This window comes from Callionymus lyra, chromosome 1 (genome assembly GCF_982586985.1).
Source record: "Callionymus lyra chromosome 1, fCalLyr1.hap1.1, whole genome shotgun sequence".
Taxonomy (NCBI): domain Eukaryota; kingdom Metazoa; phylum Chordata; class Actinopteri; order Syngnathiformes; family Callionymidae; genus Callionymus; species Callionymus lyra.
In genome coordinates, this window is record NC_141818.1 from 15,194,427 (window position 1) to 15,218,443 (window position 24,017).

General features: G+C 37.3%; 1 protein-coding gene across 1 annotated transcript in view; it reads right to left on the minus strand.

The window, feature by feature from the left end:
• Positions 1–10,298: 10,298 nt before the first annotated feature.
• LOC148088158 (GDNF family receptor alpha-2-like) overlaps positions 10,299–24,017 on the minus strand; it is a 104,015-nt gene continuing 90,296 nt past the window's right edge. Inside the window, exons 7-8 of the mRNA XM_087794717.1 lie at positions 22,005–22,141; positions 10,299–11,382 (exon numbers count right to left, since the gene is read on the minus strand). Coding sequence (XP_087650843.1) covers positions 11,245–11,382; positions 22,005–22,141 — 275 coding nt within the window. The 3' untranslated portion in view covers positions 10,299–11,244. The remainder of the gene's footprint in view (positions 11,383–22,004; positions 22,142–24,017) is intronic.

Here is a 24,017-nt window from a genome sequence, read left to right on the forward strand (position 1 = left end):
CCATTAACATCACACGCTAAACCAATCAACCAGAAACAATTAGACCCATCAGCGGAAACACGGGACATGATTTTACTCCACAAGATGGGGAATATTTCATTTGATTCTTTTTGTCTTGTTTACGCTTGATCGAGAAGTTTTTTCGGGTTGTGGGTCACAGAGAGGAGGAACCTTGAGGGTTGCAAGTGCAGGCCTCGCCTATTTCGTATAGATAAGCTCCTGTTTTGGAATGATGCAGGTATATCTGAATATAGACTTTATATAAAGCTTTTCCTGCCCTCTTACGCATGACGACACCGTCCACGTGAAGTCATTACAGGCTTTTACATCAGTTTCTGTGTTAATCTCTGAACAAAGACCGAGATACTCTTCGCGGAAGTATCGCAATTTACCCCGGCTAAACTCTCTGGTACCACACTGAGCAGCGTCTTTAGAAAAAGGGCTACAATTGCATCAGCAACAAACTGCAATGGGGACGAGGAAAGAGAGAAGTTCACAAAAACAGGTGAGTGAGCTCAGAATTGAATGATGGGACGGCGTTGGGAACCGTCTTGTGATTGTAGCATTCCTAGCTTCGGTAAAGCTTTCTTCTCTCGCCGCCATGTGCAGAATGTTGATAAGAGACATCATCCCACTGACTCATTAATCAATTGTGAAATGTACAGCTACCTGCAGCTTTCTTATTCCCTTTCCCCTGCTTTCCCCATCCTCCCCCCACCGCTCTCTTCTCTACTCGCCTCCTCCGCTTTCCCTCCTCTGTAAATAGAAGAAACAAACTGGACCCCACAAGGATTCCTTTTTGAGAGGAAAGAGAAAATGCTCTCCTTGCAAAAAATTCCATGTTTCAAGATATAATTTCTACTCAATCATATCCACAGGCGAGCAGCCGTCTTTCTACACGCGCTCAGGTGTTTAAACACAGGCGTTCGAGGACAGCCCGGACAAAAAGTCGCACCCGGAACCGGGTCGAGACTTTTAAAAGTCGCACGTCCTTCACGTTTTCCCGTCTCTGTGGATTTAATTAAAAGAGCAGAGAAAACGACATTATCCGGCGCCAGATTGAACATAATTCCTCCATAAAAAACATGTTTCTCGGTGCTTTATGCTTTTCACCACTGGGCTGGGGAGCCGGTCATCTGCATACACTTCCCAAAATCTGCTGATCTGGTCGGTTCTCTAAACACACGAGGGGGAGGGGGAAATAAAATGAGCGAAGGCTTTGAATTCTTGATCAGTTTTGTAGCATTTTTTTTTTTTTAACTCCTCGTCCCAACTTTTTATTACTTTAAATGTGAAGTTCTTGAGTTGATCCTGAGTGTGTTTGGATGAAACTGTGAAGCCGGTCAGCTATGCATGGTTGTCGTGGTGACAGCTGGATCAACGGAGAGAAGAGCCCGGAGAGAATTTCTTTTTTTTTTTTTTTTTATTCCCGTAAAATATGTATAACAGGGCAGAAGTTCACTGCCGTGTTATATATTGATATGGAAGCAAAATGTTGCAGAAAGATAAATGGAGTCATTTACATTTATGGTGAGGATGCGTGACGAGCCGCTGAAGAACTCCTCCACAGCCGCTCACGAGGGAATGCCAGGAATCATTTTTGAGTTGTCAAAAGGCCTGAAAATAATTTGTCAGTCTTTTTGACATCCTACACTTCGTAACCTAGAAACATCACCGCGTTCCACCGTGTTATTTCATTTTATTTTATTCCGCCGCACATTCGTGAGATTCTGTATTATTGATGCACTCAGATGCACCACGGCTTACACCTTCTTTCATTCATTTTCTGCGGCTACTGAGACGTTGTCTGGAGTATTTTTCGCCACATTTTACTTCTTTTTCCTAAGACCCATAGCTCCAACCGAGGAAGGGGAATCACTAAATGAAGTTGAATCTGTCCAACTGCTTCTTTGCCTCTACTGGGTTTACCTACTAACTAGTCCAGTTTTAGTAAGACTCTTATTTTCTACTCACCCTCATGTAGACTCGGAGTTGGGATTATTGTATTGAAGCCTTGCCATGAGGAATTATTCAGAAAAAAACTAAATAAATCTATATTTTAAGCTTGTTTTTAGCGGATCAACGTGAATCTTGCGCACTGGCAATGTTGTTTCAATGAGGATAAACCTGCAGCTGAAAGACCTGGACTTATGCTACAAACAAGCCTAAAATATACATTTTAATATAGAAAATTCCTCATGTTTAGCTTCAATACAAGATTGACATTATAGAAGAGCAATATGGAGGTATTTGGATGTTTTAAAATCGTCTTTTACGACGAAGATTAGGATGAAGACAACGGAGCTCCAGTCACGACATTAAAATGACCAAACAATTTTGTCTATAACTCTAAAAATGAACAAATAACACTAAAAAAATCATCCTAAACCTTAGTCGACATGAGGTTGAGTAGAAAAGGAGTGAAGTTTGAATTTTGGATGAACTGTCAATTTAAGATGGAGCGTAACATTTAAATGGACTTTATTCAAGAATAAAGTTAAAGTCACCCTGTATATGACAGGGATTCATATACATTTCATAATTTTTCCGACGAGGTGAACAGAAAAGTTTCAAGAATTAAAGAAATTTGACGTATAAAAAAGTGATTTTGTTTAACCTCAGGAAGTCTAAATTACAGACATAAATGTATCTTTGTTTGTAGTAACGTATATATTTGTGACCAGCTGTATCAAAAAAGAAACATAAAAGGAAATGAACTCATGTTATATTCTATATATTTTTTGATGGACCAATAAAATTCTCCAGCACAGGACTATCTTAAATTGTTTATTTATTTTAATGATTTTACAATTTCTGTTGTGTTTTTGCTGCTGCCTGTCTGAGCCAGGTCTCCCTTTTAAATAGTTTTTGGTTTAATCCTCGTTTAATAAAGGGTTATAAAAAAAAAAATCTAAATAAAATTAAAGCAACCATTCTGAAGCAATATGTAAAACGTTTTTTTGTAATAACAATATGATATAAGGTAGTGTGTAAGAAGTTTCCAAAATATTATTTTGTGTAACTGCTTACAGGATATAATGTAATACTAAAGGGATAAGAGTAACATTTGGACAATTTTTTTTTAAAAACTAGTGACAGATGTGGTTGTTATCTAAATGGTTCACGATGAAGGACACCGATAAAAGAAGGCGCTTGATAAGAAGCAATGATCCACTCTGTCCACGTGATTACAGTCGATCACGACCAAAAAGATCAATACTGCAATCCACGCCTGACAAGAATAAGTGTTGCAACTAGTTTCCATTTTGACAAAGACCTTGATGGTGAAGCGAGTAAGTGTTATATTCTGGACCAATCAGAACGTTGTATTTCAGGGCTTTTGGCACCTTTTATTACGTTTATTCCAGGGAGAGAAATGTAATGCATAATTGGATCGCTACACCGCAGAAACTCTTGTTTTACCTAAAACCTGTATTTTTTCAAGATATTTAAGATAAAAATTACACCTTTATCACTTGTAAAGCGTAAAAATCTGCCGATAGAGTGAGAGGAACTCGCTGGTATTAAGACTTTACTGTTCTTTTATTAACTTAGGAAAATGTTTCTTACTCCAATAGCAGGATATTGAACCGATATAAAAGTAATCCAGGCGTCATTTATTTCTGGACTCGTCAGGGGGTTGTGGATCATTTTTTACGTTATATAAAACTAAGACACTCTTTCCTTTGCAAAGATACAGCAGGGTTTCTTTGTTTTTGCTTTCTTCGCTTGTTTTCTGAAGCCTCCTTGTTTATAATAGAACCATATTCTTATTTAATGATAACTCTAGCTGCATGTCCCGGTATTTGGTTTTTGTAATATTATCTATTCCTTATATGTTTTCTAGACTTGGAGAAGCAATGAAAATGAAAATCATGAATCAAAAGATAGTGATTGAAGATATGTCAGATTGAATGTTGACTCTACTTTATATATTTATTAACTGACATACCCGGCCTATTTCAGATACCTAGATTTGCTTTTGTATGATTCTGAAGAAAAGTTAAACTATAATGGTAATAATCTTTATTTTAATAGTGAATATTTTAATTTTCATGGGATTCTTCTGCGCACCTTTCTCCCTAGAATGAATAATAGAAGCCGAATTTCGGGAGAGCTCTCTCCTTGTATGTAATATATGCATAATTTAATTTTCATTACAATTGGAAGGTATTGAAATTTTCATGGAACTTCAGTGAGTGGTCCGTGTTCTAGATCAGAGGTCCCCAACCTTTTTTTGCGGTAAATAGTTAGGATTATATTCACTAGTCGACGTTAAGATAGAAAAAAGTAAAAATACAATAGCATGACCTGCAAAAAAATGACGATCAAATGCATGAAAATAACATCCCACCATAACGCTGAATCAGCAAGAGATCTGGACTGGTTGCAACTAGATGTTTGTGTATTTACACCTATGCATATTTGATTGTATGTTGACGATGCTGTTTCTGTATTTGTGTGTCTCCTCACTTTTTGAGAATCCCTGTCAATGTGTGAGTTTGTGTTTAAGCATTATTTATTTTTATTGAGGAAGCAGAAGCTTTGTTTTCTAGAGTGTTAACATGTTGACCACTGTTCTAGATAGTGACGGTCTGATGAAGCTTCATGAAGCAGTGTCATGTTGTTTAGAGGTCAGTAGGTGGCGCCATTAGGTTAAAAGTGATGTAAAGTTTCATTAGAACAGTTATTCAAAACATAGCGAAGTAGTGCAGAGACCGCCATCTAGTGGACTCTGAGAACAATGAAACTGCTTCATGAAGCTTCATCATACCATCACTAGTTCTAGATGACAAGTTTTAATCAACTCTTTGTCGTTTAGTGGTTTGAAAGTCTATAAATGATTAATATCAAGCAAAAGAACACACTATTTTATATATAAATATAATTATGTTGCTGGATTGGATTGAGCTGATGTGCCAGTATATCAACATGAAAGAGTAATTAATCTTCAGCGTGCTAATGAGTTTTTAATTTTTTACAAAATACACATAATGGTGACATTAAAACAACAACAGTGCGGTGATGAATAAATTAAAAGCCAACACTGATGACAAGTTATTGATTTTACATCCTGATGTAAAGAATCTCTGAAATGATCCAGGCGTCTCTTTTGATAACAGAAAAAAAAATCTTTCTTTCATCTCCAGACAGTGCTGTGATGTTTACAAAAGTGGAACTGGCGATACAAATATCTAAAGTGTTTTTAAAGTGTTTGACAGAATGAGTGGCAGTTCAAGTGCGTCCAAGGCCTTAAATCCAACGTTTGAAGGATGGGCCAGACTGCGACCGCACTCGGCGTTACACTTAAAGTTGAAATGTTTGACAGTTATACGAGCGGTGACCGTCGACCGCGTTGACTTAAGACAAATACAGACTTCGCCTCACTCCACAAGACGTACCACCCCCTGTGTATAAATATTTGGAGGAAAGTGTAGATCACTTTCATGCTCCTGGGAAATGGAAACGTAAACATACGACCTCCAAGCGTAATTGTGGAAAGGCTTTTATCTGAATAGAAGCTCGACTTCTGCATTAGGATCAAGTTCGTTTTCTGAACAGTGAAGGAAAAAAAAGCTTCGTGTACATCTGGTCACCAAGTAACGATTGATTTATACCAATGCTGATTTCATCTGAGCCTCGTGATGAATCGATTACTTTTATTTTTTTGACTCTCTCTAGTTCAGGGATTATTTGTGAGGGAGGATCGCAGCTGCGACGAAAGCTTCAACTGCTCCCGGGGCCAATACAATATGTGTCTCAATAAACCGATGATCCGAGACAGCAACTGTTGAAGCCGAGTGATTGATCACCGCTCGCCACCGTCACACGAAGCTCAACGGATCCTTATAGAAAAAGTGTTTGACGAAACCAAAACCTGAATTTAAGGGCAACAAATGTGTTGAGTTAAGTGTGTCTTAAATAGATCCTTGACCTCTATTGTACTCATCAGTATGTGTCTGTTTGTACAAAACTCTTTTCATTGAAATATTTACATTAGTAAATGATCTTAAGCCTCGGACACTGAAAATACTTGTTTTTCTTGAGATTAAATCTTGTTTAACCATAACCACACCTACTGCTGTGATTGGTCAAGCATCAAGGTTAGTCACCGTGCGTCACCAATCCCGGACGTCTCCATCTCCACTGGACTCATTGTATAAACAAAGCTGGGCATGATTACAGCTGGCTGAAGGTGGAATGAAGACCATTATTACGTCATAATTGACTCTGCTCTCGTAACCTCTCTTTCGCTGAGATTTCAGACGGGGGAGAACTTTATAAAGTAATACGTTCAAAACATGGTCATGGTGAGGCACTTACTCACATGTTTATGTCTCCAAGATGCAGTGAGTCAAGAGAGTTGGGTTTTCACATTAGTCTACCTTTAAACATGCAACTAATGGAGAGCGTGACAAGTCCAAGAATCTATTAGGAAACATAAATATGTGTCGAGTCATTTCGTGAAGAATATCTGATGCTTTTATCGCTGACATGTCGGAGCACCAATCACTTAACATTTAACCGTTTGAAAAAGGTGAAATTAATTTGTCAGCGAGCGTGTGTCGAGAAGATCGCCTTCATTAAATACACAAACATGAATTACAGCCTCAGATTTCTCACCAACGTAGTTGATCTTTAGATATTGGAGAGGATTCTTGTTGGGGAAACTCCTGGAATAAACTTTAATGATAGCGATGCACGGACAATGACATTGAATTAAAGATGAGCACGGCTTCATTCACGTTGTGATATATTTACACGCCGCATTTCCACAAGCGATCGGGATGCGTTTAATGTACATGTGCATGCAGGAAATATGTGGCTTCATTGACTAAACATGAGCTTCGCATCTCGAGTGCGTCTGCTTTCTCAACTTGAAGAGCTCGGGCTCCCCGGGTCAACAGCTCCACCACAAAATCACCCTGAATGGCTGATTCCCTGCGATGAATCACAATGATTTGTTTTGGCACCGACCGCCGTCTTCCTCCTAAAATCCTCAAGTATGATGATCAAATTCGAATGCCCCGCATTTTTCCTGGAAAGTTTTCACTTGATGCGTTCAAAATAGGGTAAATGTTTTTAGAGTTTAGAGCGGGTCACTTAATTTATGACCATTCAAGCGCACGGAAATGTTTATTTCTGATTTTAATGCAGCAAATTATTACGGCTCTCCTCAGTTGTGTGCGAGCACCGTGGTATAGTGTTTGATGGTGCGGCCTCGAAATGGAGAATATTGGCCATTTAAATCCATTTTTTTCAATGAGATGTTTGATTCTTCTCTCTATACTTTAAGGGCATCTGATCTTGGACATTCCTGTAGATGAAGAGATCAAGGTCAAGGGTCAAGGGATGCCACAAACAAATCTGTTTTTGAGCCTTCGGGTCACCTTGACCTTAAGGTAACACAAGGGTTAAATAGTATAAAAATAGATTTAAGAAAGGATTGATGAATAAATAGCGTATGTGAATGTATGAATAAAAGGTATTTTCAATACATTTTAAAATATTTAACGGTTATGTCTCATAAAAAGGAAAATAAAAAGATGATTACTTTCTATAATTATAAAATAGTTAATGTTTTAGTCTGTGTTAATCCGTCTATCTGTATGAAATAGATCATCATTTTATTCAAATGTTGTTTTTTTTAACAAAATATTTACAATGGGACAAAACACCTACGACTTATTTTCTTCTGTAGTTCCATTTGGGTTTAATAAGGTAATAAAAGACTCATATTTCATTTATATGGATTTTAAATACTGCTGCCGCATCCAAACAAGAACGTATAAATTCAAATCTCTAAAATATATAAATTTCCCTGTGACTGTAGAGACAAATGTGTTGTTCAAGACATTTTTATTCATGCAGGCTTTTCCTTGATTTTCTGGAACTCCTGTGTTGTTCTCGGTGTGATCTTGACCTTTTTAGTATATATTTTATTAGGTATTGTTTTGATTGTTTAAGCGCTTTGTGACCCAGGTCTGGAAAAGTGCTATATAAATATAAATTACTTACTTACTTTGCTAGGTGAGACATGGTCGTGATTTAATGGTTTCGAGTCCTACTTTTTCCACTCTGAACGAACCCAACTCTTGAATCAAGGAATCTGTATTAACTGCTTGATTATATGCTGTTTTTTTTAAAGTTGTGTGAAATTAGATACTTGGCAGGGGTATGCGTTTTTTTTACTTCATCATCTGAGATTTATTACAAAAGAAAAACACATATTTACAATGAAGCGCCTGACAGTTCAGAGGAAAAACCTGGGGTGTAATATCGGCAGTAAGGAGAGAATAAAACGTGGGGATCTGGAGATCTGGGAGCGGAAATATGCGCCCCTGCGTGCAGTCGGTGAAATACTGTCTGCTGACATATCGGAGCGGCTCTTCAATCTGCTGTGCGACCACGTGGCTCTCGGGGGAACACTCGCAGGTCCGTCAAACGTTGGCTTGTTATTCTGAGACATGGCATGCGGGTGAGTGATCAACTTTGTGACCTCGAACTGTCTCTCTATTGTCAACCCCTTCAGCGTACTCTTTCTTCTGAATTAATCACCCATTTGTTTCTTTTATATTGTATGTGTTTAGATATTTATTGTACTTTAGTTTATTTTAGATGAATGAGAAGATTTCATTGGGACAGTATGTTTCAGTACAGGTGCTGTAAATAATGTTTCTCAAAAAAAAAAGTTAAGTATATATATATATATATATATATACATATATATATATATATATATAGTATATTATAATTCCCATGACCTCCATCATGTTCATTTATATAATGATAAGATTAATACATAGTGATGTGCTGATAAAGCTTCACGAAACAGTGTCATGTTGTTTAGAGGTCAGTAGGTGGCGCCATCAGTTTAAAAATGATGTGATGTTTCATTAGTTGTTCAACAGTTGTTCAAAACAAAATAAAGTAGTGCAGAGACCACCAACTAGTGAAAATAATGACACTGCTTCATGAAGCTTCATCAGATCATCACTTATAATAAGCGTTGCCTAGAAGATTTTGTAAGATATAAAACTGCAAAAAATATTGCAAATGAAAAATGCAAAGGTCCTATAGCTTATTTTTTTAATATTTTATTTACCCTTTAAAATGTACGCATGGACCTTAAAAGGCCATTCGCGACAGATTTCGAAAAACAGGGCAGAAACTGCAAAGGTTTGACTTGCGACTTTTAAAATGCTGTAACTTTTTCAATATTTTCTTTGAAATGAGATGAAGAAATTGACTCTAATAAAAACGGGAGTAGTTATCGCACAAGCGCAAGGAAATATAAAGTTATTCAAACAACCAAACATTTTTTTGTTCAATATTTCAAACTGTTTTATTGTAAAACCTAATTTATGTTGAACAACGCTGACCAAGTTTTGTTTGAAATTAAAAAGTTATCATGATCTTATACAGATAAATATATATCATAAATATGTTTATTATAATTATTTAAAAAAATATTCAGAATTATAGCAGGCCACTCAATGTAAACCCTAAACACAGTAAATATCTCTACAATATATAATATTTTACATTGAAACCCCTTTCACGAGGGAGAAACCCAACAGAACATTTAATTTTTTCATCTAAAAAAGCAAGTTAAATTGGACAGCAGACCTCGAATGCTTGTTTGACAACAATATCATACCATATATTTACCTTCACACTTATTTTATTTTTATTTTGGTCAATCCATAAGTATATATAAAATATATATATATATATATATATATATATATATATATATATATATATATATATATATATATAATATAGTTTATCAGTTAATAAACAGCTTTTTATTTGTCTTCTTGAAACATCTTTTACAAACAAATCCCAGAGTGTTTTTTTTTTTTTTTTAATCACGCTGATGCAACCTTTAAGTGAAGTACTTGTGGTCTTATCATTTCCTCGGGTTGAGTTGTGTGATCTCCAGTTTTGGATTTGTAGCTGAAGAGGCCGGCGTCTCAGCAGAAAATCTGTCGCCTGCGGGGGTCAGGGGTCAAGGAAGGGCATTAATTTGATTGCAATCTGCTGAAATAGCTGCCAATGGATTTCACACAGTGGTGACTTTAATAAATGATCGTAATCTATTTCTCAGCTTTTAGCGCCGTATATTCCAGAGAAGAGAAGATCGATGAAATCGAAACATTAAGTTCCAATTTCCGCGAGAAGATAATTAAACTGTGAACCAATGAACACGGTGGGAAGAATATTTCTCTTTTTTTTTTTTTTTGGTACAGCAACCGTCAACACCGACAACACACCATGATTCTGAGACAACATTATGGCTTTCCAAGCAAATAAAGCTCATTTAATCTCATCCCTCTATACATTCTTTGTCATCAATCCAAATTCAAATGCAGATAATGAAGGCTCTTCCGGTACCAAATGGTTTTTTCCACACTTGATACAGCGTCATGATCGTATCATGGTTCTATAGATATTTAGGTTGAAAGTAAAGTATTCTATATACATAGACAGAACTATACACATGTGCAGGTGGATGTATGGCGGACACCCACGGACATCAACAACAACATCTCAAAAGTACTGTTTTAATGCTTCACGTCGCCGTCTGAAGTACTTCACGCCGTCTGCTGATCGCCGTGGCAGCCAAATGAAGGGGCTGTACAGCAGATTGATAATGGTCACGGATACTATACCAACACTTAGAACACTGATAGGCTTTACAGTTTACACTAGAGTGCGGAAAGAGACAGAACCATCCCCGCCCTTAACTTTGTGGTCTCCTCACCAGAGAAAAAAGATTAAGTCAAGAACCAATTAGAGACAAAAATAAGTGTGACTGAAGTACGAGTTTTAGCTTCACTTCACTTTCTCTCAGCGGCAATTTATGTCCTGTCATTCCTCTTTCCCCCCCCCCCCCCTCCCAGTTGTTCATTTCCTCTGTTCAGAGAGAGCCGTGATGATGATTTTGAGAGTCTCAGAGCTCCTGAATGGCTTCCTCCTAACAAGGGTCCTTGTTTTTCTTCCCAAAAACAAACCAAAAAAAAAAAAAAAGAAAAAGCCATCCCAGTCGAGGTCATCATGGAATTACATCAAATGAACAACAAGGTTTTTTCACAATTTTCTTTCCCCCTCTCATGAATGCCATTTACACGGAACGCCCAGAGATTCAGTCGTCTTAATATCAGTCTCAGAAATAACACCTTTTGCTTTTGGGATAAGCTCGTGGGTGGATGACCTCTTTTTCTACTCCTGGCACTTCTATAAGGCGTGTGGAGCCAGGACCAGAGCCAGAGCCAGGCCGAGCAGCAGAGCCCAGACGTTGGCGCTCAGACAAGCGGAGTGATCCTCTGGTAAGCCCTGAGGTTTGTTCAGGCCACCGTCTCTGGGTTCAGGGTACTGCGCAGATAGGACACAAGCAAAAGAGAGAGAGAGAGGAGAAAAGGTTAGACATGAGTCAGAGATTTCTGCTTCACTTTTCTGGCATTTGATGAGAGGGAGAGGGAGGGAGGGGGGGATAGTAGGGGGTCCGAGACGAGCGAGGGAACTACATGCAACCATACGAGACCTTTTTTTTTTTTTTTCTGGCAACAACATCAAGTGTTTGATCCGGCAAATATTTTGATATGTGAAGTGTATTTCAAGCCGCAGCTGTTTGGTTTAGTATGTCCTTCACTTATTTAACAACTTGGCAACAAAAGGGGGGAGCTTCTTGTGAGGACTTTCATTTCCTGTCTTAGCTTGTGCCAGCATGTCTGTGAACGGTGTTTAAGCTATCATTACACACTCTATTTACGAGCAAAACATCCCTGATGATGAGCTTGTTTTTTTGAGGACAGGAAGTTAAACAACATCCATTTGTTTTGTTTGACTGTTTAAAAAATAACTAGTGTACTTTTTATGGCCTGGAAATATTATATTTGTACGATATAAGTGGCCTTAAGCTACTGATAAGAAGTTTTAGTTAATACTTATTTAACTTAAATAAAATGAACAGAAAATCACTTTGATACTAAATTGAGAATTCTATTAGTATTGTATTTTATTCAATTATTTTCTTCTGTGCTCTTGCTTATTGTATTTTCTTCCCCTGATGCTGCTGTAACCAGAATTTCCCCAAGTGGGACTAATAAAGGAAAATCTAATCCGATCTAATCTAATCATACAATAATAAATGATGTTTGGTATCGTCGCCATGTAGCACTTAGGTGGTAGCAGCGGAAGGGTTCGACAAATTTGAAAAAGTCAAAATGAATTTCTTATTAAGTTGAAAATAAAGGGTAAATATATGTTTATCCATTAGACCAAACATTTTGAACCTTTTCAAAGACAGACATGATTTTTTATATTTAGGGGAATATAGAGTATTTAGGGAAAAGCAACGACAATTAGCAGCTTAGATTTGTGGTGTCTTCCTGTCTGTCGTGTAACATTTAAAAAGCTTTATTTCAACAACAACAATAATGGAGGCAGCAGGCCTCTTGGAATATGCTCTAGGGCCACAATTAGCCGTAAAACCAGGTGTTAGGACGTTGTGCCATATTAGCATTAGCTGCACAAAACGTGCCCTTATTGCCACAAATGTATATAATTGAGTCGTTGTGGGATTTCCCTTATGTCCCACTGTGGCCGCTGTTGTTCGGAGAACTGTTCCTGGTGGTGAGCCAAGGGGGAAAAGAATATGTAAACTTGAATAAATCTGTATATTTAAGCGTGCTTTAGTATTTGTACATCGAAAAACATAGCAAGTGTCAATTCCAAGATTTACGCTGATAGCCCCGGATTTTCCGCTAAAAATAATCTTTAAATATAGACTTGTATACTTTCTCATGTCGCGGCTTCATCACAAGATAGACGTTACAGACGAGAAGTTTTGAGGTATTTGGATGTTTTTAAGTACATTATTTTGGACGAAGACGAAGAGGAATAAGATTGAGCTCTGATCGCTACCTCCTTTTTTTGCCTTTAACTCTAAAAAGGAACCGATTACTCTGAAAATAATTCCAACCCTTATTCGACATGAGGGTGAGAAGAAAATGAGCGAAATTTGGGCGAACTATCAGTAAAAAAAAGGCAGAAAAAGGTATTTGTGATGCAAAACATGGATGTACTTCAGCTACTGCTAATGACCCACACATTTTATTGAAATACAATAAATAACCTACATTTTCATGGTCAACAACTCTTAGCTCATTACCACCATAATGGTGTCAATTTTATGTTTTATGATTCACTAAATAAAATTAGTTAATGTAGACCCATTTAACTCAAATCAATGTTCACCAAAAAAAAAACATGGCCTGTGTTGTTCCACACATTCGTGCCAACAATCGGCCAATCTCTTTTTTCTACACTCCATTTGCAAAAGCATCATTTTGTGTACAGTGCCACGATGCACAAGATACATTTCATCCTGCTTCTCCATCATCACCACCATTCGCCTGCACTCATTTTCTCCAGGGTAACCTCAGCAAGAGCCCATTTCCCTGTATGCAGACACGGTGAAAAAAAAAACATCTCCTCAGATGTTATCTACCTGCACCTCATTTCAACCAGAACAAGCAGAGGAGAAATAAATAACGACGAGCGAAAACAGTTGAATTACATTAACAAGGCGGGGGCGCGGAGAGGCAGACTGACATGAAATGGTTAAAACAGACAGTTGCCAGAGGAATGGGAAGAAAAAGCTACGGGAAGCTTGACAATGAACCAAACACATCTGCGACTAAAAGCCAATTAATTAGCGGGGGCAGTGATGTGTGGCAGCAGCCTGTTGACATGGGTCCAGATCTCTGGCTGCAGCCAATACTCGCACACACTCTGGCGTCTGAGGACGTCACAACGCTCGCACACACAAAATATGCACACGGTGTGACAAGGGGCCGGAGAGAGGAGATGGAAAACCTTCCACTTTTATTCATGAGTTGTAGTCTCGTCTGTGAGAAAAGCTAACCGCGTGTGTTATCATCCCTTGTTTCACGATTGATCGCAGCATTTCCAGCACAAACAGGCTGCATCTTCCGAGGCCGGCTATCGAATAACCTGGAATTACACACTTTCTGTCCGCAATCAATTCCTAGCGGAGCTGAAAATCAACATCGGCATCGCTACATGGGAACACAGGAAACATCGACTTCTCACTCACGGAAGCTTTGAGCAGGAATTTTACCCTTTTTTTAATTTTTTAACCAAGCTGAGTTTTCTATTTGTCTGACTTTTCCAACTTACTTGGAACGTTTTACCAAATATTTGCAGTTGATTATGGGATATGAAAGGATGATGAGATTTTGGTGTGGACATTTGGATCTAGGAGTTTTACCTTTTATTTTACTCGGGAGTTTTTCATACATTATAATGTAGTGACTGGAGGACTGAACAAACTTTAAAAAACGTCCCAATACCTTCCTTCTGGATGTTTTAAGTGTCTTTTTGGAGGAAGTTTGTTCACTGAGCTCAAGTCGCTACATTAAAATGAACATACATTTTTAACTATAACTTCATAAAGGAAAAGATTATTCTGAATAAGATCCCAACCCTTAGTTGACATGAGAGTGAGTAAAAATAGAGTGAAGTTTAAATTTTGGGTGAACTAACGCTTTAAAACATTAGAAAAGGTAGTTTGCTTTTTTTTGACTGTTGGAAAACTTGGAAGTTAAAGTTTTCACAAAGATTCTCAGTTGATTATTAGGAAAAAAAACAACAATAAGACTTGACTTAGATCTAGGAATGTTAATAACGAGTGATGTGTACTTAAAAATTCAATACCTACCATTCCTGACCTTTATTCTAAAAAGATTATTATCGAATATACAGTAAATATTGATGCTTTGGCACTTCATTCATCTGAGGTAATATGTTGTAAACCAATTTTTTTGTACTTTGTTGCTGTGTTTCTACTGAGTTGTGCATGTTTTCAAGCGTACCTGTACCTGAATTTGACTATAAATCGTAAAGATATATCAATATTATTATTCCTTGCAGTCTTATTCCTCTTTCTTTCTCAAAGCTATGAATCTTATGAACAATATGGATGAAAATGAGCTGCTTGGTGGGGGTCTGCGCTCGATGCCCATCACCAAAAGTTTTTTATTTTTTTATTTGGTTAATTATAAAGGATTTATTTGTTTTTTTCTAATGTTTGAGAAAATCAATCTCAATCTGGATACAAAATGAGAAGAAAAAGAAAATTCTAAATCAAGTTCAGACGAATGCAGGTTGCAATTGAAGGGACCAGAAATAATTCAACAATAAAATACAAACCGATTAAAAACTTAAAGTCAATAGACTCTCTTTGGTGAGTGCGCACCGTTGGAGCTTCAACTCTGCACAATAAAGCCGTCTACTCGACGCTGCGATCAAAGTCGAAAATTCATTGTCTTTAATTGTGTTTCTATTGTATTCATCATCACTCATTGGCAAATAACTGCCTATGAAAAACGCATTAATGTAACTGCCACAGGTTATTAAATTTCCTTATTGAGATTTTAAATATTAATAGAACTCGCGCAGCTGTGAGTGTTTTTCAAGACACTGCTAATATATTAACATGATGAAAGACGTTAAAGACATTAATCAATCTCTGTTAGCACGTGCTAAATAGACTAGAAGCTAATATGTCTAAAGATCGTGCTGCGTTTAAAATAGATGACAGATATGAAACCTAAAAGTTAACAACCCTTGAGATCCACATGTTTGCACATATATTTTAAACATGCTCGATATAAAAGCAATTGCACAGTACAAATACAGTAGGTTATAAATAAACTCAAGTGTATTTATTAACCTTAAAAAATGCTTAGTTGAATGAGAACACCTAAAATTGTATTGAATGTAATGTGATGTATTTATTGTATTAAAGTAAATTAAAGATGATTTGTAAAGCGCCTTTCTAGACCAGTGTCAGAAAGAGCCTCAACGATCAAAAACTATACACGGTTAAAATATATACTATAAAATCGAGGAAAACCGTGCTCAAATAAAGATGTCTTAAGTTGTTTCTTGAAGGAGTCAGTAGATCCATCAAACACAGAGGGAGAGGAAGATCATTCCAAAGCTTATGAGCAACGTGTGAGGAAACATCGGTAGATTCTGATCCACAGACCTCAGAGCCCGAGCTGGGGTGTAAGTCTGGATCAGATCCCTGATGTAAGGGGGGAGTCTGACCATGAATAGATCTGAAAGTAAGAACCAGAATTGTAAAGTTGATCCTGAGAAAAACTGGCAGCCAGTGAAGAGTTTTAAGGATCGGGGAAATGTGAGTTCTTCTACTAGAGCAAGTCAGAATCCTTGCTGCAGAGTTTTGTATTAACTGCAGGCGAGACAGATCCTTCTTGTTTAGACAAGTGAAAATACTAACCTGAGAAAACCTGTACTGAACCAATAATGAATAATGAATGCCTATTTTGTTACGAAAATTAAATTAAATTGCATCAACATCAACAGTGAAACCTGGACGAGACATCAGAAAACAAAGAAAAAAAAAGACTAAAAAGTCACCTCTAAAAGACTTGGCTGTGTTTGCAGAAGGGAATCACGCAAACATATAAAGCGTCATTTAGCCCCAAATCCTGATCAAAGTGTGCTTGTTGTTGATGATAAGCCTCGCAGGATGAGAAATGCGACTGTATGTTTTGGTTGTTAACTTTGCTCCCACTGCATTAACACAAGCGTCGCCCGTAGGAGTCGACTTCTTTTCTCATCAGGAAACGCAGAAACATCAGTGTACGTTTTTTTTTTTTTTTTTTTTTTCCATCATAAAAAGCTTGTTTGTTGTTTGATGGGTTCTGCTTCCGATGCTTTAAGGACGAAGCACCGGCCCACGTGTTTACTCACAGAGTTTTGGGATGAAGCCCAAAACCAATGGCAGTGACATTTTGAATAATTCTGCGTCTAAATTAGCAGAAGGGTTGAGTATGACTGACGTGAACAGACTTAGTCAGACAGCAGATCCTCCTCAGGAGCCACTTCTCATTAGCTGAGCTTCATTTTACAGGTTACTCTTCTGCTGTGGTTCACAAACTCAAGCAGCAATTGGTAAACCTGTGTATTTATTATTCAATAAAATATTTCAGTAACAATTTAATAGTATACTAACATGCTTAAATTATAGTTTTTTAATAAATAAAAAAAACAACATTATATGTGTACAGTATTGGGAACGAGATCAAAGTCCATTTTCTAAATTTTAAAATGAACCTGTTCCGTTCATGGTTCGTAATTTAACATTTTCAAATCTTCTACGCTCTGAAAAAATAAACTACCTATTTTTCTGTATAAGTTGCTTCCAGCTACTATTTTTCAAAATGATTGCCCCACTTCATATACAACCAAAGATTATTATTGTATCAGTTTTACATTATATGTACGCATCAGATTTCATCGATTTTTAGTATTAGAAAATTGTCAGTATTTTTCCCATCCTCTTACAACTTGTCATAAAACATAATAATATATATTAGATGTAGGATGAATCCTTGTTACATGTCATGTCTGTCGGCTTCGTTCTGCTGTAGCTTCCTGGCTGCTGCTCTTTATTTTTTAATGACGTAAACGGTTGTTGTTGTTTTAATTTTACAATATAAATCCATAGTTCTGGGCCGGTTGACGGACAGTTCCATGTGTGATGATGTCACATCCTGCATTTGCGAAAAGCATTTTTCAAAACTTTTCAAAATAATTAATTAAAAACTCTAAATGGAACCCAAAAAACGTAATTAAAAAAAAGAAAAAGTACACTATTTTTCAATTGAACATTTCCCAAGCCTTCTGGTCTGACGGCATCTGTGATTGGCTGACATGTGGGGGTTATTCCTTTTTAACTGTCATCACGCATGAAACAGAAACGTAGTTGTTTGGCACTATACAAGAATTTTGTGTTAAAATCAAAACATTTAACCAGTAAACTTGAGCAACTCTAAAGTATGACAGTTGGATAAAAAACATTGTGGTCAATTGTAAAAGTGTGTAAAGCTTCTATCAAATACAGCAGTAACAGGACTAATCTGAGAACTAACCTGTTGAGACGGCTTAGAGACCCCAATGCAGGTGAGAAGGAATTTTATACTTTTCTGTATCTTGATCTTATCTTACTGTCGTATTCAAACACCTCTAGCTCTTCTTGATGGACAGCTTGTTAGTGTTCTCTTGTTTCTACTTGAACACTGTGTTTAGTTTTCATTGTATTTACTGTTTATTTATTCCATCCCATTTTAATAGTCAGGTATTTAAATAATTGTGTATAGTTGTTATTTTGGTGATAAATGATAAATAATAAAGAAAATGAATAATTAGGTAGTTGAAAAAAGTTGATGCATATTTAAATTATGCACTTTTTCACATTTAGTGTTCTTTTAACATAATATATAAGAGTTATCCGGCTCTCTTGGTTGTTTGTGTTACATGCTTGTCATTATATCTTACTTTGTTCCTAATTTCCTCTGAACAGACTACCCTCTAATTTATATAGGTGTGCGACGGCATAGCATTTCATTCGCTTTTTTAAGGTTCGTGCAATTTTTGACCAATCATGAGCAGCCGTGATACATTTGAAAAAACGGTAAATAAAATTGGCTCCTAATAGGGTGTTGGTAAAATTGCATGATTGGTGTTATCTCTTACGTGTGAGATGTGAAAGTGCAACCGTGTCACACTAAAGGTATTTAAGGTAAGGAAGGTATTTAACTTTGCATGCTAGAATCTAAAAGGCTAAAATGTTACACAGACAGGAAACGCTGCTTCCTATATAGCATGTTAGCCTTTTAGCTTCTGCTACAAACAAGCTTAAAATATAGACTTCTTTAGTTTTCTTCCGAATAATTTATTTTGTCATGGCTTCAATACAAGATGGACATTACAAACAAGTGAACTAGAGGTATTTTGATTGTTTTTTGGACATAGAAAAGTGAGCTAGGTCATGACCGTCACATGTACGTACATTTTTTTCCTCAAAAAAGACACAGATTAATTCTCCCAATACTTAGTCGACATGAGGGTGAGTAGAAAATGAGTAAAACTGTATTATCTCAACTGGAAATCATTCTTAATTTTAATAAATAAGAGGGGGTTACTTTCAGATTATTTTTTTTTCCCCCCAGACCTATCCATAACCAATTATGAATCCGGAATTCTATTACAGTGGCTGCTGAGAGAATTACTGTGTTGGGACAGTTAGTCTTCTGCCAAAAGGACTCATGGTACAACAGCACTCCCCCAATTTATCTACCATGGAACTTTGACAAGTTTTAATTGCCAGGCTTAGTTGTCAGAGTGTGCAGGACCGCCCAAAATGTCCAGACCAGCTCCCTCTCTAATTATAAACTTCCTGCTTGAGTAATCACACGTCTTATTGTTTCCTAATTACCATTTTTACAATAAATTAAACACCAGGCTGCGGCGAGACGGACGCGGCGCGGTGCATCAATACCGACGCGTGAACACCCACCTCCCATCTCTCTTTAGCACCTTTCACATATTTTCCACTTATCAATGCAGGTCGTTCATTAGTTCTTTGGGGTTTTTTTTGTATGTTGTCTGGGCGAGTTTGTGTGGGAGACAATACTGCAGGTGCAGACAATTTACTCGCTGTGAAAGCCCCTAAAATAGCTCCAATAAGCGTCTTAATGAGAGACGCAAATATTCATTTATAAGCATTGCCCAATAATTGTATTTTCCTTTTACAGCTATTGTAGCCACCGACAACAATGTATTAAGAATTAAATTGACAACAACAGCCAGCCCCGGTTTGCAGATTTATACTACGGGGGGAAGAATCCAGCCGAGCTCGACAACAGCGTCTCGGGCTAAGGTGAAAAACATCATTAGTCTTTCACCAGCAGGCTGCACGACACATCAAAAATTCATCTGTGAAACAGAACAATATTTCATTTGGAAACTAGTCAAACTCCAACAGTAAAACAAAACAATAAAAAAAAAACAAGAGAAAATTGAAAACACTTTTTTTTTTTTCGCCTCGTAAAAACTCTGGCTTGTTTATCCTTAAAAGGCAACAAATGTTTGGATTTAAGTGTCTCTTAAATAGATCTTGGACCATCTTTTGTAATCAGTATGTGTCTTTTTGTACAAAACTCTCTTTCAATAAAGATATTTACATTATAAAATGTACTTAAGCGCCGCCGACTTAAAAAAAAAGAGTTGTTTTTCTGGAGATAAAATCTTGTTTACCATAACCATACGTACTATGCTGTGATTTTTTAAGCATTTAGGTTAGTCCCCGCGGGTCATCAATCTCGGATGTCTCCAAGGGATGCTTTGTATAAACAAAGCGGGTGCGTGATTACAGCTAGCCAAAGATTTTAGATGGGGGAGAACTTTATAAAGTAACCAGTTCAAAACATGGTCATGAGACTGACTTCAACTTGGAGAGGAAGACTTCAATAATTGAAACATGTGAGTAAGTTTGCCATTAGTTTCCCTTTAAATAAGACAGATCTTGGCACCTACTGAAAACGGGGTCTACTTCCTGTTGTCAAACTGTTGTTTACAGAATGTATTCAGCAGAGAACAGGCCCTGGGCCAGTGCTTTAGACTAATCCAGATTAAAATCCCGCCACCTCCCATTTTCTTTTTTTGAGGATTTCATTGTGTGAGGAATTTCAAATTTCAACCAAATGTCATCATCCTGGGCGTAGCGTAAACTGTCTTATCACATGTGCTGATGTGCCAGTGGCTTTATCATGCGTGCAAGCGTGGAGATGGAAAGTGATGTGAATGGTGTTGGGTGTTAAGCTTTCACTCTTGTGCCACTGTACAAAATCCGTCTTTTATGGCAGCAGAGTGGAGGAGGGTTTTTGTAACTCTTCATGTAAAGAGTCCACTTTAACAAATGTATGCAAAGAAGTTGCTGGAGTGTGCTTGTCTGTGATCCACGGTTCTAAAATGGTTCGCTGTAGTAGTGTGATCAGCTAGAAAAAAAAGCAGTGTAGCCAGGAATAAAGACCTTTATAAATACCTCACAAATCAAAGGTCCTGTCCAAGAAGAGGACCTTACGTTAACCAGTTAAGCCAGAAATGTCTTAAAGATTCAGTTCAGCTTCATTAACGGCCAAAAAACGATTAAAAAAGAAAGGAAATCTCTATAAAACAAATCCAAAGATCTTCCACTACTGCCAAAATGTGTTTTTTTTTTTTACCTACACTGTGAATAATCGACCTGTTTTGCTATGGTTATTCTGATCTGGTGAATCTTATATAGTGTATAATCGCATCTTAAGTGTCGCCTTTTAGAACATGTTGCTATTATATTTTTGCTAGTGTCGATTTAAAAAAATTAAAAAAAGACCAGATAGGATGAGGTGTAAAAGCATAAGCTTACATTTAGCCAGCATTTATGATGAGCAAACTATATACAGCGATATCTTATTTGTTCTGAAATCGCAGACACTGTTCAGATGAAGATTTGATTTTTGTTTATGTCATAAGAAAGTATTCTTCATGACTGATTCGCGACCTACTGCCGTCGGTGACGTCTTTTTGAACAGCTTGTTGTTGTTGGATAATCACAGGAAAGTGCTGAATAATTCAAACCTATTTACCATTTACCATTTTGAAAATCACCGACATAAAGGACCCCCTTTTGTTGGATTCACTAAAATTGGTTCAACATATGGCCAATCCACCCTTTAGCGAAAATCAGGTTTGGGTCAAAACTAGAGCATATCCATTAGTTCCTACTGTAACTTTCGTAACTGTGATAAAAAGATGGCCGACCGATTTTAAACTTATAAGCAATTTTAATGGTTGATGGTACTGGTGAGCCATAAGAACCTTTGATGAAAGAGGCTGTGGGTCGAAAATGTCCCTTAGGCCATACGTAGGACATGTCTTAGCAAGATATAGGTTCTACAGTATTGTATATTACAGTAGATTAATTAGGTTGACTGAGAATTGTATTTCTTAACTATTGCTACTTAACTGTTTTGCCAGTATTTCAAGATTTTTTATTTATGTCAAAAATATAATTGTTTATCTGGTGATACTGTTATGTTCTCAATACAAACCCTCACCATGGTCACAAATGGAGGCTCCGAGGTTCCAGTTGACCTGTCCAAAGCCCCCTTCGTCGTCATGGTCGGTCCCGGGAACGATGCGTTCTTAGCCTGCATGTAGTCTATTCCGTACCCGAAGGCCTGGATGGCGTTTCCTGCGGAGAGAAAGCGAAATCACATGTTAAGATCCACAAAAACCTTGGCACAGGAAGCTTTAAGTCAACATCTTGGCTCATTGCCGACTCTCTGGCAAACGGGGGACTAGGGGAAGGTATGGATCGACGGAGTGAGGAAGGATGAAAGAATAATATGGGGAGCTATTTTGCTTCATCAGTAGGCTTTGGGGTTGCATGCCAAACTAATCAAAAAGACCAATCTGAGATTTGTTTATGCAATCTGTCACCGGGAAGGCCACTCCGGATTTTACTGCCTGACTAAATACCGTTGTGCCTCTCTGTTCAATATTTTAGATTTGTCTTGCTTTTAAAATGTCTTACATGCTTTATGAAATTCGCATAGCAGTTCAATATTGTTCTGTCATCGGATCCTGCGGGTACGCGACGGAAACCTTCGTCGAATATTCCCAGTCATCTCACAAGTTCCCTCTTGTGCTTCAACAGATGTTCTCCGACTGACAAATAGAGTCAGGGTGTCCCTTCTTGAGAGGATGACCCCTCGGTGTTACTCGGTGAATAATGGGATTTTTTCGAAAAGGTCCAAATCAATCAGGTTCAAAGAGAGACATGACGGCGGTCTAGTCAGTTCACCTTCAGACGTACTGTATGTTTTTGTGCGTGAGTTCGTGAGTGCTCGCATCCACTTCTCTGCGAGAATGTGATAAATCCCCCCTTTTTGTCGGCTTCTCGGCCAGATATGGTAAAAATACCGGCTGAGTACCTTTTCACCGCTCATCCGTATAAAACACAAGGCTTGTTTCTCTTTGTTCGGCGGGAGAGAATGCAAGGCATGTAATTGCCTGGCAACCACCTCCATTATAAGGTCAGTGTGCAGAGATGCTTTGAATAGATTTATGTGACTGATCAAATTCAAAACATTCCCCAAGCAAGGAGACATGGCATTTCGCTAGACACCATAAAGGACAAATAAGAAAGTTGTCGACACACTAAGTGCTCACAGCGACTGCCCTTGTAAACAGACTCGAAACTTGGAGAAAAGAAAAAACTTTCTGTTGTCTTTTAATACATCACAAAACATCATTATAATCTGAATACATTCTTAATGTCCACAATAAGTCCGAACCGGTGACAGCCCTCACCTCTTTTATTATTAAAGGATTAAAGCATTTCTTATATTTATATCATACAACCTGGCCATGCCTGGGTTGGAACAATTACATCTAAAAAACCAAACCTTGAACCTTGAAGGAACTGAAATGACAAAACTCATACAAATACAATTATTAAATGTGGTATTTCTATTTAAATTCTCACGCTGCCCTAATATTTAAAAAGGAGATTAATTACTGTGGAATACATATCATTTCATTCTCGTAATAACTTGATGTATTTGAATTCTCATAGGGGGTCAGGAGTCTACATGCTAGATCTTAAGCCACTCCTTCAAGGGGCTTTACATACCATAGTATACTCACTTTCACACAAATCTATACTAGTATACATGTTTGTAAGAGTGAGTATATATGTAAGTAAGTAAGTAAGTCATTTTTATTTATATAGGGCTTTTCCAGACCAGGGTCACAAAGCGCTTAAACAATCAAAACAATATTCAATAAAGTATATACTTTAAAGGGCAAGTTAAACTTATGTACTGTATATGTCTGACTAGTTCAAGTATTTAAACGGGGCTGTTACGAAATTGTACAGATGAGTCTTGCTATTTTTAGTAAGTAAGTAAGTAATATTTATTGTTAAAGCGCCTTTCCAGACCAGGGTCACAAAGCGCTTTAATAATCAAAAACAATACACAGTTAAAATATATACTTTAAAAGGCCAAGACAACATAAGGCAAACACAGGAGTCCCAGAAAATCAAGGAAAAGCCTGAACAAATA